Source organism: Paralichthys olivaceus, chromosome 2 (genome assembly GCF_024713975.1).
Source record: "Paralichthys olivaceus isolate ysfri-2021 chromosome 2, ASM2471397v2, whole genome shotgun sequence".
NCBI lineage: Eukaryota > Metazoa > Chordata > Actinopteri > Pleuronectiformes > Paralichthyidae > Paralichthys > Paralichthys olivaceus.
This window is the reverse complement of record NC_091094.1, coordinates 6,344,921-6,359,111: the sequence shown is the minus strand read 5'-3', so window position 1 is coordinate 6,359,111 and position 14,191 is coordinate 6,344,921. Positions and strand designations below refer to the sequence as shown.

General features: G+C 44.4%; 2 protein-coding genes across 3 annotated transcripts; both read left to right on the top strand.

The window, feature by feature from the left end:
* Window positions 1–2,776: 2,776 nt before the first annotated feature.
* LOC109635531 (protein phosphatase 1 regulatory subunit 12B-like) lies at window positions 2,777–14,038 on the top strand. Its single transcript, XM_020096760.2, has 7 exons — window positions 2,777–3,160; window positions 10,957–10,973; window positions 11,076–11,214; window positions 11,761–11,862; window positions 12,269–12,319; window positions 12,438–12,488; window positions 13,724–14,038. Exons 1-7 carry the CDS (start codon window positions 3,059–3,061, stop codon window positions 13,808–13,810), a joined length of 549 nt encoding a protein of 182 aa, XP_019952319.1. The 5' UTR covers window positions 2,777–3,058; the 3' UTR covers window positions 13,811–14,038.
* LOC138411867 (calphotin-like) lies at window positions 6,113–10,084 on the top strand. Of its 2 annotated transcripts, XM_069533153.1 has the most exons (3): window positions 6,114–8,084; window positions 8,127–8,180; window positions 8,325–10,084. In XM_069533153.1, the coding sequence occupies exons 1-3, from the start codon at window positions 6,221–6,223 to the stop codon at window positions 9,635–9,637; spliced, it is 3,231 nt and encodes a 1,076-aa protein (XP_069389254.1). In that variant the 5' UTR covers window positions 6,114–6,220; the 3' UTR covers window positions 9,638–10,084. The 2 variants fall into 2 exon arrangements, with proteins under 2 accessions (XP_069389250.1, XP_069389254.1); XM_069533149.1 differs by having other exon boundaries at window positions 6,113–8,180.
* Window positions 14,039–14,191: the final 153 nt, after the last annotated feature.

Here is a 14,191-nt window from a genome sequence, read left to right as displayed (position 1 = left end):
GACGAGGAATGTGGTGTGAATGAATTATGAGCCTGTTCCTGCTTGGAATAAAAAATGTCTGCAGCGTGACAATGACTTAAACTTAAGTCAACTTTCAAGGGAAAAAATAAATCATGGAAACATGTCCTGAATGTGATGGTTCAAGGTTACCTAGCCTTAATATTTCATGCTTTTATTAGCACTATATTGTGACATTTAGGGCTGGGCAGTAAAACAATATCAATAAATATCACAGTGTCATTGCCTTCAATAGCAATATAACAAAAGTCCAATAGACTATCAATAAAATGCAAAGACGTACAAGACACAATTAAACAGATTTGTAAAATGTTTTGCTGTTTATCAAGTGATTGTCATTTGTTGCTCATGAAGAAGAGATTAAAACCACAACCTTCACTCAGGAGCAAAATTAGTCTTCGAACAATAATAACAATTGTACATGTATAATGATAATTATTAATCAACTGAAATGTTTATCTTGATATAATATCAGCTTTATTTGCCAAGTATATGTACACAGTACACATACTAGGAACAGTGTAATTGTGCTCAGTGTACTTACACAAGAAATACAAGAAACTAGCAAAATACAAATAACTACTATGTGAAAATAGAGTTAAACTGTACTATACAGTAGTGCAATGGAAGACAAGGTGTGCGAAGGTGGGCAAAAGAAACATTGAATTACTATGTGGATATGGTGGCATTGTAACTAGAGGAAAAAATATTGATCATTAACGTACAGGTTACATTATATACATGAGGTAGGTGACCTATATGGTGCTAAATTGCCAGAACAAGTATAATATACAGGATGCAGATACAAGGTAGCTAACTCTTGTGACTGTAGTATTTTTTGTTTTTGGGCTGAATATCTTTGAGTTTTTCAATATTCATCAAAACCTCAATAGCTCTATGTAGGCTCAGTATCCAGGTGTGGTCGAGTTACTGAATGTTAAAGGAAATGCACTTCGACCATTTGTTTTTAAATGTTTGATGCAATGTCATCAGTTTGTGTATAATGTTTGCAGAAATCGTTTTAGTTCTGTAATTACATGTTTGTCTTTGTGTGACGAAAAGGACGTCTTTGGATGCAAGACACATTTCAGAAGACATTCTGACAATTAAGTGTATTTGAATCGAATACTTTGGTTATTTAAACTATTTAACACACTCAAGAAAAATAATAGTTAACTGCTGCCATATTTCTTGGTAACCTGAATTATCCAACCACACACGCAGTTGATTCGAGTATCACAGAGATCCACTAAGTGACTGTGGGTCAGAGGGTTCAGGAAAGCAGACACACACCTGAGTTGATCCACAGTAGAAGACAGATCTCTGCTGCTGCCATGACACCTCCATGTTGTGGTTCCTCAGTCCCACGGTCCAGGAGAGGGATGTAAACTCCGGAGCTTGTCCAGCTCAGTGACAGTCCTGTTCAGCTCAGCCTCCATTAAACCTCAGCAGGTGACTCACAGGTGAACTAGCTCATGAACAATCAGCTGTTTTCCACCAGACTCGTCGCTGAACGATAAGAAACTTGAAATAACTCGACTTAGTTTCTTACTTTCTTGTAAAAACACGAGTTTAAACTTCAAAGTTTCCGTTTGACGCCACTTCTGCGCAGTTTACCGAGAGTGGGCGGGTCTTTCTTGGAAAGAAGCGGGTAAAATCACGGAAGTTACGTCATTTCCTTTGAGAATAACAGCACGACCGTTGTAATTTATTTTTTCAAAATAAGATTCGGCAAAAAAATGAGAAAACATTTAAAAAGTGAAGTGATTGAAACCCTTTCAGTCACTCGCAGTTTGTGGCCTATTTTTTTATTTGAGTCCCATAAATAATCATTTCATTCTACAAACTTTTTTATTTAATGGAAATCTATTTCAACAAACTTACTTTATTATCCTGAATCGGCCATGGCATTTAGATTATGTAAAAATTGAATTATAGGCCTACATGATTTAACATTTATTTTATTCGTTGATTTACAAGTGACATAAATAAATAATAGACTCCAGTATCAATTACCAGCTGTGAGAGGAAATGAATCCTTAAAGCTTGCTATAATTCAAAAAGTACATGTATATTATATTATATATGTTTCTAGTTCTTGTACATACTGTTCTCTTGTCATTACCTTTTTTTGTAAAAAGGTAAAAATGCTAGCTTCCTCCAGCAGGTGGTGCCTGTTTACTGTCACAATAATGAAACACAAGCAACAAATGTTGGATCTGTTTTATTTTTCATCTTGGTAAGTTACCAGGATACAGCTAACTTTATTTTAGAATTGAATAGAATAATAGAACAAAGTTTAGAATTGGCACATTGTTTTGTTCACTCTCCATAACATGAACCCACATTTGCCTGTATTCTTAATTTTACTTCTACTTTCAGGTGCAGTTTGTTCCACCTGTTTGAACTTTTTGATTACTTTGTTCCTTGTTGATTATTTTTTTTTAACTAAATTACAAGAAATAACATTAGCATTGAAATAATTAATGTACTTCCCTTTGTGTCACACAAAGAGATGTAAATACACTAATAACATCAATCATTTTCATACTTACTTGTATAAAAGCCAAACATCTTGATTAATGTGTTTAACAATGCTTTTCTTTTTCTATTTTTGGTGAAATGACCGAATCCCTTGGGGCCCATGTGAACAATGCTGCTGTCAAATCCATGTGTTCACACACACACACACACACACACACACACACACACACACACGCACACACATGCACCACAGCCCGCCTCCTGCCTAGTCCCACCACTTCCTCCAGAGCTCTCACACTTGTGCTGCTCTTTCACTCTCATCAGATATGCAATGTCTCACCATCACATGAAGATTACACTTAGGCTGCTAACTTTAACTATAAGGAAACAGTCACATCTGACTCATATCCGTGGATGATAAATGAATTCATCAGCCTCCTGTTTAGAGTTTTTTTTTCCTTTTAGTTTAAGAAGAAGTGTTTAACTTTTTTTCTAGTTCCAGTACTTTGGACCACATCACATTACAGCTGCATGTGGCTTCAGCAGCTCCGGAGCGATGTCATCTCTACTTTCTCACAACAAAGATCAGCCGCACATTAGAAAGTCGCTCTCTGACTCTTCTCCGACTTCTTCCGCTGCCACCACCAGGAGCCTGAGGGTAAGGCCTGATTGTCTTTCATCTTGTTTATTGAGAGGAAATGCCAAAGCTGACATAATGCAAACAGCGGCATTAAAGTTTCAGTACTATCAAACAAATGTCTACGCAACAAGCCACAGTGGTATTTCTGTGCCGAGGAGACTTGTCATGTCTTACTTGATTTTACTTTTATTTTCCTTCATGTCGACTGATTATTTGGCCTATAGGTGCAATGGAAAAAGATGTGGAGTACTGACCTCTAGAGACTAATCGACTAATGTTCTCTTATAATCCACTTTACAATATTTATGATATTATCAGTACTAGAGGTAACGTATAAGAGCAGGAGTTACTTTGGTGCTTTAATTGACAATCATATTAATAATAATTGCAGATGATTTTGTTCATCAACTTAATCTGTGGATTATTGATCAAATCATGGGCTATACATGCTGTTCAGAAGAAACAGGGCTTTCAACAACTTTAAACTTTACAAACAAATTCCTGGAGACAATCACAGAAGTTGCTAAAGACCTGTTTATACTCACATACTGAAATTAAACTGCATGATGTTTTGCATGAACAACTTGAAAATGGAATCGAGGCAGAGTTGCAGTTAGCCATATCTGTTTATGTAAACTATAGAATCCACTTGGGAAAGATAAATGGGGAAGCAGCGACGTCAGTGTGTGAGAGAGGGGGAGAACAGGAAGAGTGGGAGAAGAAAGAGTGAGAGAAAGAAAGCAGGGGTGAAAGACAGGATGACATAGAACAGAGGGGAGGAGGGATAGAGTGCTCAGGACTGGCTGGGAACTCAGACGCAGTATTTATGGATGTTTATCTCTGCTAGTCCTACGGGAAGCTCAAATTTTCCACTCGGGAATGGCTGGTCAGAGGACTAGAAGTTCCCCATGGGATATAGACAGGCTGGAGGACAGCTTAGCGACAGAGACACATTCACATACATTGGACAACGTTTAAAAGAAACTGCTTTTCCATTAGCATCTGTTTATATGTGATGTCCCTTAATCTAAACCAGAGCTTCTTCAAAGTCTGCGTGCTGTATATCATTAGTGACCGTTTATCCAGCACATCCAAGTGTCCAAAGTGAGAGAAACTTGAAGAAGCTGACATCAGAGTCTGGTGAAGATCCAGAGATCTGTAAATGTCTGAGCAGAGGCACATCACTGTGTTTACACTCTGTGTCTGAAACTTTAATCCCTAGTTCTTCTTTGCAGGAATCCACTTGTCTCTGAGATTCTTTCCTGCATGTAAATACTAGAGCAGTGGTCACCAGTCTGCTTTGTACAATGCAAACTGGAAGTTATATCAGCAGAAATAAATAATCTGGTGATGATAATGTTAAGATAAATACTTCTTATAGGTTACTGTTGATTGTCATATTAGTTTGTCTTTTATGATTGGTAAAATGAATATACATTAAATTCGTGGAAACATATGATGTGCTGAGCAAGTTCAAAAATACATTTCAATAAAATTATTTGTAACTTATTGAAATTAATTCTGTCCACAGTCATGCTAGTGGTGCTGTGAGGCTGTGCTTATGCTCAGTGCTTAAAGGTAACATCACCATGACAATACTAGCATACAGCTGTTAAAGCAGATCATAATGAGCATGTTCTCTGTCCTGTCCTAGTATCTAACTGGCAGGTGGGAAGGAAGAAAGGAGGGAAGAAAAGATCAGTAGATGGATGGATAGATAGATATATTTGTATATATTCATATCTGGACCAAAGTGGTGGACACATGAACTGACAGACTGACAAATCCAGTCCAGCACCACTTTGCTAGCATGACTGGAAATCTAAACACTTGCGTTGTAGCAGAGAATTATTCCCATCACGCCCAGACGGCCTGTCAAACAAATGATGAGGCCAAGCTGTGTGGAGTCAACATTTGTGCAGTAATGAGCATCTACTGAAACAGACGACAGGCTGATGATGGCTTTGAAGAATGTGTTTATGCCTCACAAGCTTTAAGTTGGTGTTAAGTTCATTTAAGTCATTTTAACCTTGAAAAAGTGGCAAACCAACCGACTGACATTTTCATCCCGGAGCCATGTTAGAATGGCTGAGATCTGAAAAGCTTGTGATGTTGCTTTCAATGTGTTGTTAGGCTGCTTCAGTCTGTGTTTGCAACCTTTTTCTCAGTGTGACATTGATCTCAGCAACATCTTATCAGCTCAAAAACAGAAGCAAAAAGAAGTTTTTCCATGAAAATAAAACTATAATGGAAATCTCTCAAGTACTTTTTGTCTTGTCCTGCTAACTAACAGACAAACTAACAAACAGGAATGGAAACATCCTGGTGGAGGTACAACAGCTTTATAATTTGACAACACTATGGTTAAGGTTTTGTCACAGTTTTGTATTTTCTTTGTCCCTCTCCTGTGTTCCCCTCGTCCCTCGCTATGTTCCACCCGGTGATTCTCCTGTGTTGCTCTGTGTCCCTCTCCTGTGTTCATCCCTGTCTTGGTTATTGTATTTTGTTCTCGTTGATAAGTTTGTTCAGTGCTTCCTGTTTTATTTTGTAGTCCTTGCTCCCTGTGTGTTTTCACCTGTTTACTTCCTGCCCTCATCAGGTTCACCTGTTTGTCTTGTGCCACCTGTCCCCAGTTACTCATTAGTTCCAGTCTGTATATAAGTCTTTGTGTTTCCCCCATGTGGTTGTTGGTTCGTCATCGTCATTTCTGGTCTGGTCTTGTCCGTCATCGAGATTCTGGTTCTGTCTGTTCATGTGTCCCGTCAGCTCTCGTCACGTTACCCCGTAAGTTTATATCCTGCCCTGTTCTGTGTTCCACTCTGCTTTTTGAGTGCGACTTTTGTTTTCCTGTAGACTTCTTGTTAAATAAATACACTTTTTGTTAAACCTTATTTAGTTTCTGCGTTTTGGTCCTCCCCGTCTCACGTCACCCCCCATTCGAACCCTGACAGTACGAACCAACCAGAAAGGGACCAAGCAGAGCTTTATGTTTTTTATAGGAAGGTTTTTTATTTTGACTCACTGGTGGAGGAGCTGAGCACCGCAGGCACCCGGCAGCGTGAAGAGCTCCTGGAGAAAATGGCACCGGTGCGGGATTGGCTTAAGGACAGACCCTGGGTCAGCCACTTTGTCCCGCACCTGGTGACCGTAGAGAGGAGACTACAGGACATCCTCTCATCCCCAACTCCCCCTGCAGATCCCTCCCTCGGCACCCGCCTGGCTTTTGGTGACCCCCGTAGTCTGCGTAGAAACGCTACGGCGCGAGGCGGGCGCCGGAGGGGAGCCCCCTCACTCAGTTTCCATCCATCTCCACCAGTTAACAGGCAGCAACCTCAATTCGGAATATCGTGGATTCTGGCAGAAGCAACCCACGTTCCAGCGTCGGGGGTCCCGGCTGACGTCACTCATGTTCCGGCGTCGGGGATCCTGGCAGATGCTACCCACGTTCCAGCGTCGGGGGTTCCGGCTGACGTCACTCATGTTCCGGCGTCGGGGATCCCGGCAGATGCTACCCACGTTCCAGCGTCGGGGGTCCCGGCTGACGTCACTCATGTTCCGGCGTCGGGGATCCCGGCAGATGCTACCCACGTTCCAGCGTCGGGGGTCCCGGCTGACGTCACTCATGTTCCGGCGTCGGGGATCCTGGCAGATGCTACCCACGTTCCAGCGTCGGGGGTTCCGGCTGACGTCACTCATGTTCCGGCGTCGGGGATCCCGGCAGATGCTACCCACGTTCCAGCGTCGGGGGTCCCGGCTGACGTCACTCATGTTCCGGCGTCGGGGATCCCGGCAGATGCTACCCACGTTCCAGCGTCGGGGGTCCCGGCAGATGCTACCCACGTTCCGGTTTCGGAGGTCGCCGTTCCTGTTCCTGCCCCACGGTCGGGGGTTCAAGCAGTCGTCTCGCCAGTTCCTGCCCCTCGGCTGAGGGTTACGGCGAGCGGCTCTCCAGTTCCTGTTCCTGCCCCACGGTCGGGGGTTCAAGCAGTCGTCTCGCCAGTTCCTGTCCCTCGGCTGAGGGTTACGGCGAGCGGCTCTCCAGTTCCTGTTCCTGCCCCACGTTTGGGGGTTCAAGCAGTCGTCTCGCCAGTTCCTGTCCCTCGGCTGAGGGATACGGCGAGCGGCTCTCCAGTTCCTGTTCCTGCCCCACGGTCGGGGGTTCAAGCAGTCGTCTCGCCAGTTCCTGTCCCTCGGCTGAGGGTTACGGCGAGCGGCTCTCCAGTTCCTGTTCCTGCCCCACGTTTGGGGGTTCAAGCAGTCGTCTCGCCAGTTCCTGTCCCTCGGCTGAGGGTTACGGCGAGCGGCTCTCCAGTTCCTGTTCCTGCCCCACGTTTGGGGGTTCAAGCAGTCGTCTCGCCAGTTCCTGTCCCTCGGCTGAGGGTTACGGCGAGCGGCTCTCCAGTTCCTGTTCCTGCCCCACGTTTGGGGGTTCAAGCAGTCGTCTCGCCAGTTCCTGTCCCTCGGCTGAGGGTTACGGCGAGCGGCTCTTCAGTTCCTGTTCCTGCCCCACGGTCGGGGGTTCAAGCAGTCGTCTCGCCAGTTCCTGCCCCTCGGCTGAGGGTTACGGCGAGCGGCTCTCCAGTTCCTGTTCCTGCCCCACGGTCGGGGGTTCAAGCAGTCGTCTCGCCAGTTCCTGTCCCTCGGCTGAGGGTTACGGCGAGCGGCTCTCCAGTTCCTGTTCCTGCCCCACGTTTGGGGGTTCAAGCAGTCGTCTCGCCAGTTCCTGTCCCTCGGCTGAGGGTTGCGGCGAGCAGCTCTCCAGTTCCTGTTCCTGTCCCTCGGCTGAGGGTTACGGCGAGCGGCTCTCCAGTTCCTGCCCCACGGTCGGGGGTTCAAGCAGTCGTCTCGCCAGTTCCTGTCCCTCGGCTGAGGGTTACGGCGAGCGGCTCTCCTGTTCCTGTCCCACGGATGCGGGTCTCGCCTGGCTCCGCTTCAGTTCCTGGTCCTGTTCCACGGTTGCGGGTCTCGCCGGGCTCCGTTTCAGTTCCTGTTCCTGTCCCACGGATGCGGGTCTCGCCTGGCTCCGCTTCAGTTCCTGGTCCTGTTCCACGGTTGCGGGTCTCGCCGGGCTCCGTTTCAGTTCCTGTTCCTGTCGCACGGATGCGGGTCTCGCCTGGCTCCGCTTCAGTTCCTGTTCCTGTTCCTGTCCCACGGACGCGGGTCTCGCCTGGCTCCGCTTCAGTTCCTGTTCCTGTCCCACGGATGCGGGTCTCGCCTGGCTCCGCTTCAGTTCCGGTTCCGGTCCCACGGATGCGAGTCTCGCCTGGCTCCGCTTCAGTTCCTGTTCCTGTCCCACGGTCGAGGGTTAGGCTGGCGCCGGCACAGCTGGGGCGGCGGTCGCTGTCGTCTCCTCCGGTGCAGCGACGGCAGCTGTCGTCTTCTCCGGGACAGCGACAGCAGCGTCATCGGTCATCTCCTCCTGAGTGTCGACCTCAGCGTCAGCTGCTATCTTCTCCCGAGCCTCCTGTGTCACAGCAGCAACCTCAGCTGCTATCTTCTCCAGTGCCTCCTGTGTCACAGCAGCAGCCTCAGCTGCTATCTTCTCCAGAGCCTCCTGTGTCACAGCAGCAGCCTCAGCTGCTATCTTCTCCAGAGCCTCCTGTGTCACAACAGCAGCCTCAGCGTCACCTGCTATCTTCTCCCGAGCCTCCTGTGTCACAGCAGCAGCCTCAGCTGCTATCTTCTCCCGAGCCTCCTGTGTCACAGCAGCAGCCTCAGCTGCTATCTTCTCCAGAGCCTCCTGTGTCACAGCAGCAGCCTCAGCTGCTATCTTCTCCCGAGCCTCCCGTGTCACAGCAGCAGCCCCAGCTGCTATCTTCTCCAGAACCTCCTGTGTCACAGCAGCAGCCTCAGCTGCTATCTTCTCCAGAGCCTCCTGTGTCACAGCAGCAGCCTCAGCTGCTATCTTCTCCAGTGCCTCCTGTGTCACAGCAGCAGCCTCAGCTGCTATCTTCTCCAGAGCCTTCTGTGTCACAGCAGCAGCCCCAGCTGCTATCTTCCCCAGAACTTCCTTTGACTGGACTGCAGAAGCAGCTGATTTTCCCTGAGCCCCTGGGCTCTGTTTCTGACCGGCCTCCGGGCCGCCCGCCCGAGCCCCCGGGCTCTGTTTCTGACCGGCCTCCGGGCCGCCCGCCCGAGCCCCCGGGCTCAGTTTCTGACCGGCCTCCGGGCCGCCCGCCCGAGCCCCCGGCCTCTGTTTCTGACCGGCCGCCGGGCCGCCCGCCCGAGCCCCCGGGGTCAGTTTCTGACCGGCCTCCGGGTCGCCCGCCCGAGCCCCGTGTTCTGACTTTGACTGGCCTCCGGGTCGAGCCCCGTGCTCTGTTCCAGATTCCCACCCTCCTCCCACCCCTCTCAGTTTCAAGTTTAGTCCTTGTTTTAATTCAGTTTTGGACCGTCTGGAATCCGGTCCTTAAGGGGGAGGTTCTGTCACAGTTTTGTATTTTCTTTGTCCCTCTCCTGTGTTCCCCTCGTCCCTCGCTATGTTCCACCCGGTGATTCTCCTGTGTTGCTCTGTGTCCCTCTCCTGTGTTCATCCCTGTCTTGGTTATTGTATTTTGTTCTCGTTGATAAGTTTGTTCAGTGCTTCCTGTTTTATTTTGTAGTCCTTGCTCCCTGTGTGTTTTCACCTGTTTACTTCCTGCCCTCATCAGGTTCACCTGTTTGTCTTGTGCCACCTGTCCCCAGTTACTCATTAGTTCCAGTCTGTATATAAGTCTTTGTGTTTCCCCCATGTGGTTGTTGGTTCGTCATCGTCATTTCTGGTCTGGTCTTGTCCGTCATCGAGATTCTGGTTCTGTCTGTTCATGTGTCCCGTCAGCTCTCGTCACGTTACCCCGTAAGTTTATATCCTGCCCTGTTCTGTGTTCCACTCTGCTTTTTGAGTGCGACTTTTGTTTTCCTGTAGACTTCTTGTTAAATAAATACACTTTTTGTTAAACCTTATTTAGTTTCTGCGTTTTGGTCCTCCCCGTCTCACGTCACCCCCCATTCGAACCCTGACAGGTTTGGTGAGGTAGACGACTTTAGTTGGAATGGTGATTAAAATAAGTATGTGGTTAATGTTTAGAAATTATAGACATCATACCTTTAAAATAACATGTCATTTTGGGGCAGCTGCCAAAACAACTGACAGTGTTGTTCTTCTGTGGACCGCACTCTTTCTAATTGAATTTAAATGCACTTAGAAAGTCTGTGGAGCAAGTATCAGCCAGCTGAGTTCAGAGACCTGAAATGATGTTTGAATATCTGTCAGCACACATACCTTTAACTTTAAAAGGCAATAATGAACAAATTGTGAATGCCACTGCCAGAGCTTTTACCTTTTTTGGATGTGTTTGGTTATCTGTGCTTGTCGGTTTATTTAAGGAATCATTTCCTCTCCCCTATAACTGGACTCTGTGTGCTCCATAAACCTTTTCTAGGAAAACTTGAAATACACCGTTCAAAAGAAAATTCCTACTGCAGAGGACACTTTTCTCATCTAATACTGATATTGTAGATGTATTAAAATACATCCTGTGGGCAAGTGAGTGTATGCTTGTGGTATTTGTTCAGCAGGACACAAATAAACCTAATTTGTGGATTTGATTTCACATTGTTCTTAATAAATCTCATGTTACAACCAAACAGCCTGTCAAACAAATGATGTTGTCAAACTAATGGACATCTGCTGAAATACAGGATGGGGCAATGAAATAAAAAACCTTGGTTAAGATAATCAGGAATATCATTACCAAACCTTACATTATCATTGCTCTTTTGCATTTTCTATTTTTGAGAAAACCTAGTTTTAATGTGTGTCTCCTCTATTTCAGCATGAAAGACTGTCAAGGTAAGATCTTCTAATCCAATTCAAGCAATTATTACATCTAACAAAGAAACATAGTCATTTGAGTTAGCGGTTGAATGCTTTATACATGTCTTGTGTTTTCAGATTGAGCTCATCTGGATCGTCTGATGTTTCCAACGACACAACAACAAACCACGCAGAGTCCTACTTCTTACGCAGAGAGAACAGACTGTCTGCGAGGAAAAAGGCAGTGGAAGAGACAGAAAACAATGACTATAAAAAGGCAGGTGCTGCTGCTGGAATGTTGATGGACACTCGGAAACACAAACATGAACCTCACACTGGTGCTCGAAGAAAAAGATGACTGAAGCCAGTACGATACACACGGGCACCATGGATATAAATCTAGCTGTGTACCTGACTTCATGGCAATCCATTAAATTATTGTTAAGATGTTATATTAGCAAACAAAACTGTTAACTTCATTAATGAATGATGAAAATAACCATTAAACCAGTACAACCCCCCACACAAACAGTCACAGTGTTCATGTGCCTGCTTGTTAATCTGTGTGCTGTAGGGAAATATCATATATTATAATACAATAATATTTCCTCCTGCATTGAAAGGTGTATTTTATGTACACATATCTATCTTCTTCTCTATCTTATACTTATTTTATACATGTTCTGTGAAATGTATTGGTATTGTGAGATCAATAAATCTCATCTTATCTTATCTCATGTTATCTCATCTCCTCTCATCTCGTCCTGTCTTGTCTCAACTTGTCTTAAAACAATCAAACTCCTAACAAGTGTGTCTTTTGTAGATGTTTGAAAAGGCCCTGGCCACAAATCAAAGGCTCAAATCCAAGTTGGAAACAAGTAAACAGGAACTCGTCATGATTCAGGACCAGCTGCAGAGAGCTCAGGTACTGAATATATCTACTGCTGTCAACAGTTCATGTGGCCCTTTTAGATTCATGTGTGTGGGAAGAGCTTAAGGGAAAGTTTGCTGAAGCGAGATTACTGAGAACGTAATTTTCTGTGAGTCATAAATTAAGTCATCAGTGATTAAAGAAATATCTTCCACGTGTTCTCACAAGAAATCAGATAATAATGGAAACTGAATGAAAGAAATCAGTTACACAATGAAGCTGCAGTGTTATAACTGTCAGGACTGAGTTTGGGAATAATTCCCCCACTCATAATAGGTCCTCTGTGTGTGACTGTAGATATATTGGATATTTTATATCAGACACGTGCGATTTAAAATGACACATTAGCTTTAACATGTCGTTCTATAATGTTTCTTATAATCATTTTTAATTGCTGCAGAAGGGAAGAGCAGGAGATTGTGGCTCCACTGTGCTCGAGGCAGAGAAGAAGGTATGAACTCAGCATTATACCAAAACTCTTCTGGTGTAGTCTCAGCAAAATGTTGTCAGTTTTTCCATATCTTCATTTATTCATCTGAATCGTCTTTATTAAATGTTGTTCTTCATAGGAAAGCTGGAGTCTTAAAAAGAAAATAACAGATATGGAAGAACAGTTGAAGGTAAAGCAATGTTTTCAGAATTAATCATTTTTACAGTTTCACTTTCATTCAAAAATAGTAGCAATTAAGAATTAAGTATGACTTTTTCATCCGAGAGAAAGTGAGTCTGGTTGGTAATTAAAGAAACCGCAAACAATCAAATCATTGTCTGTGGGACTTGGTGCCAGGGTGTTAGCAGCTCGGTCTACAGTTGTTTTCAATTGTCAACATTATGCCCTGTTGGCTGTGGTATGTGTGAGCACTGTGACTCGGTGGCGAGCGAGTCATCAGTATTCATCTGCAGTGTTCACAAATGTCTGCTGTGTCATGCCCAAGACGATGCAAACAAAAACCTCTTGTTATCTGCGATGAGAGCTTTAAACAAACATGGTCTGGAAATTGGACGTTGACAACAGAGAAGCACTGTGATGTTGCACTCTGTATTCAAATCAGCAACTGTGCTCCAATGGTGGCTGTGAAGTCGAGTGTACAAGATGTGTGTGTTGTTTATTTGATTTATTTATTATGATAAAATGCTCAGATTAAGCTGGAGCAGATGATGATTTGGATGAGGCCTCAAAACCCTTAAAAAGTTTAAATTATTTCATTTTGAATTAATAAACATTTTGCAAATCTAGGTTTTAAAGAATTCCACTTTCCCCTTTCGTCAAGAAATTTGAGTGTATCTTTATACGATGAATATCATGAAGATTTCGGAATGTGGTGTTCTGCTAAGTTAGTGTTTGAAGTAACTGCTGATGACTGTACATAAAGATGGACGACGTGAGAGCTCCCCAAAAGTGAAGCCAAAACACTGTGATCGCCACCTGCTGGCTGGCTGTAGAACAGGTCATAAACCTTGCCTCCTCTAAGTTTGCGGATGGGGCATTGGCCAAATTAGAAAGTGAAAGTACACATCAAATAAATGTTTTCGAACTATGGTTTCTGTCATTTATGGCAGTTCTCATCACACTGATGTGTGTTCAACAGTTTATTTTTCCACTAAGTCTGATTTTAATTAGTAGCCGATCGCTACTTTGCAGACTCCAAATGATGTCACCAGCATAAGATGGCTGTACCCGTACAGGAGATATTTTGGCTTCATTTTTGTACAAATGGATGAATTATGCACACATTTACCATACCGTCCATACACAAGACACAAGACATGTTCCAAACAGTTGGCCTTCCAGGTTATGACAAAAATATAATTTTACTCTGTGTCCACTTTAGTTGTCTCATTCTCTTCTCTGCAGGTTAAAGCAGAGCTTAAGATGGAGAACCAGAGACTGAAGGATGAAAATGGAGCTTTAATCCGTGTCATCACCAAACTGTCCAAGTGAGACAAGGAGAAGGAGGAGGAAAAGAAGAGGACACCAGAAGCTATATTTAAATGTTTATCAATAAGGAGTATCCCCAGGAAGAATGATTGTCATTTTGTAAATGTTAGTCCATTCTTCACAAGTGTACTGTATTTAAAAAAGTTAGACTGCCTGAAGGAAAATACATTAAAATACATTTTATACTGTATATTCTTTAAATATTTCTACATAAAGACAAATGTAGCATGACCACGTCTTTTGGTTTTTGTCTTTTACTCCTCTGTGTTTACAGGAACGAATTACCCACAGGAAAACCAGAGATAAATCTGTACAGTCCTATCAAGAATATCCCTGCATACTTAAAAAGACAAAATACTGCAGGTATGCCCATGTAGGTATTGC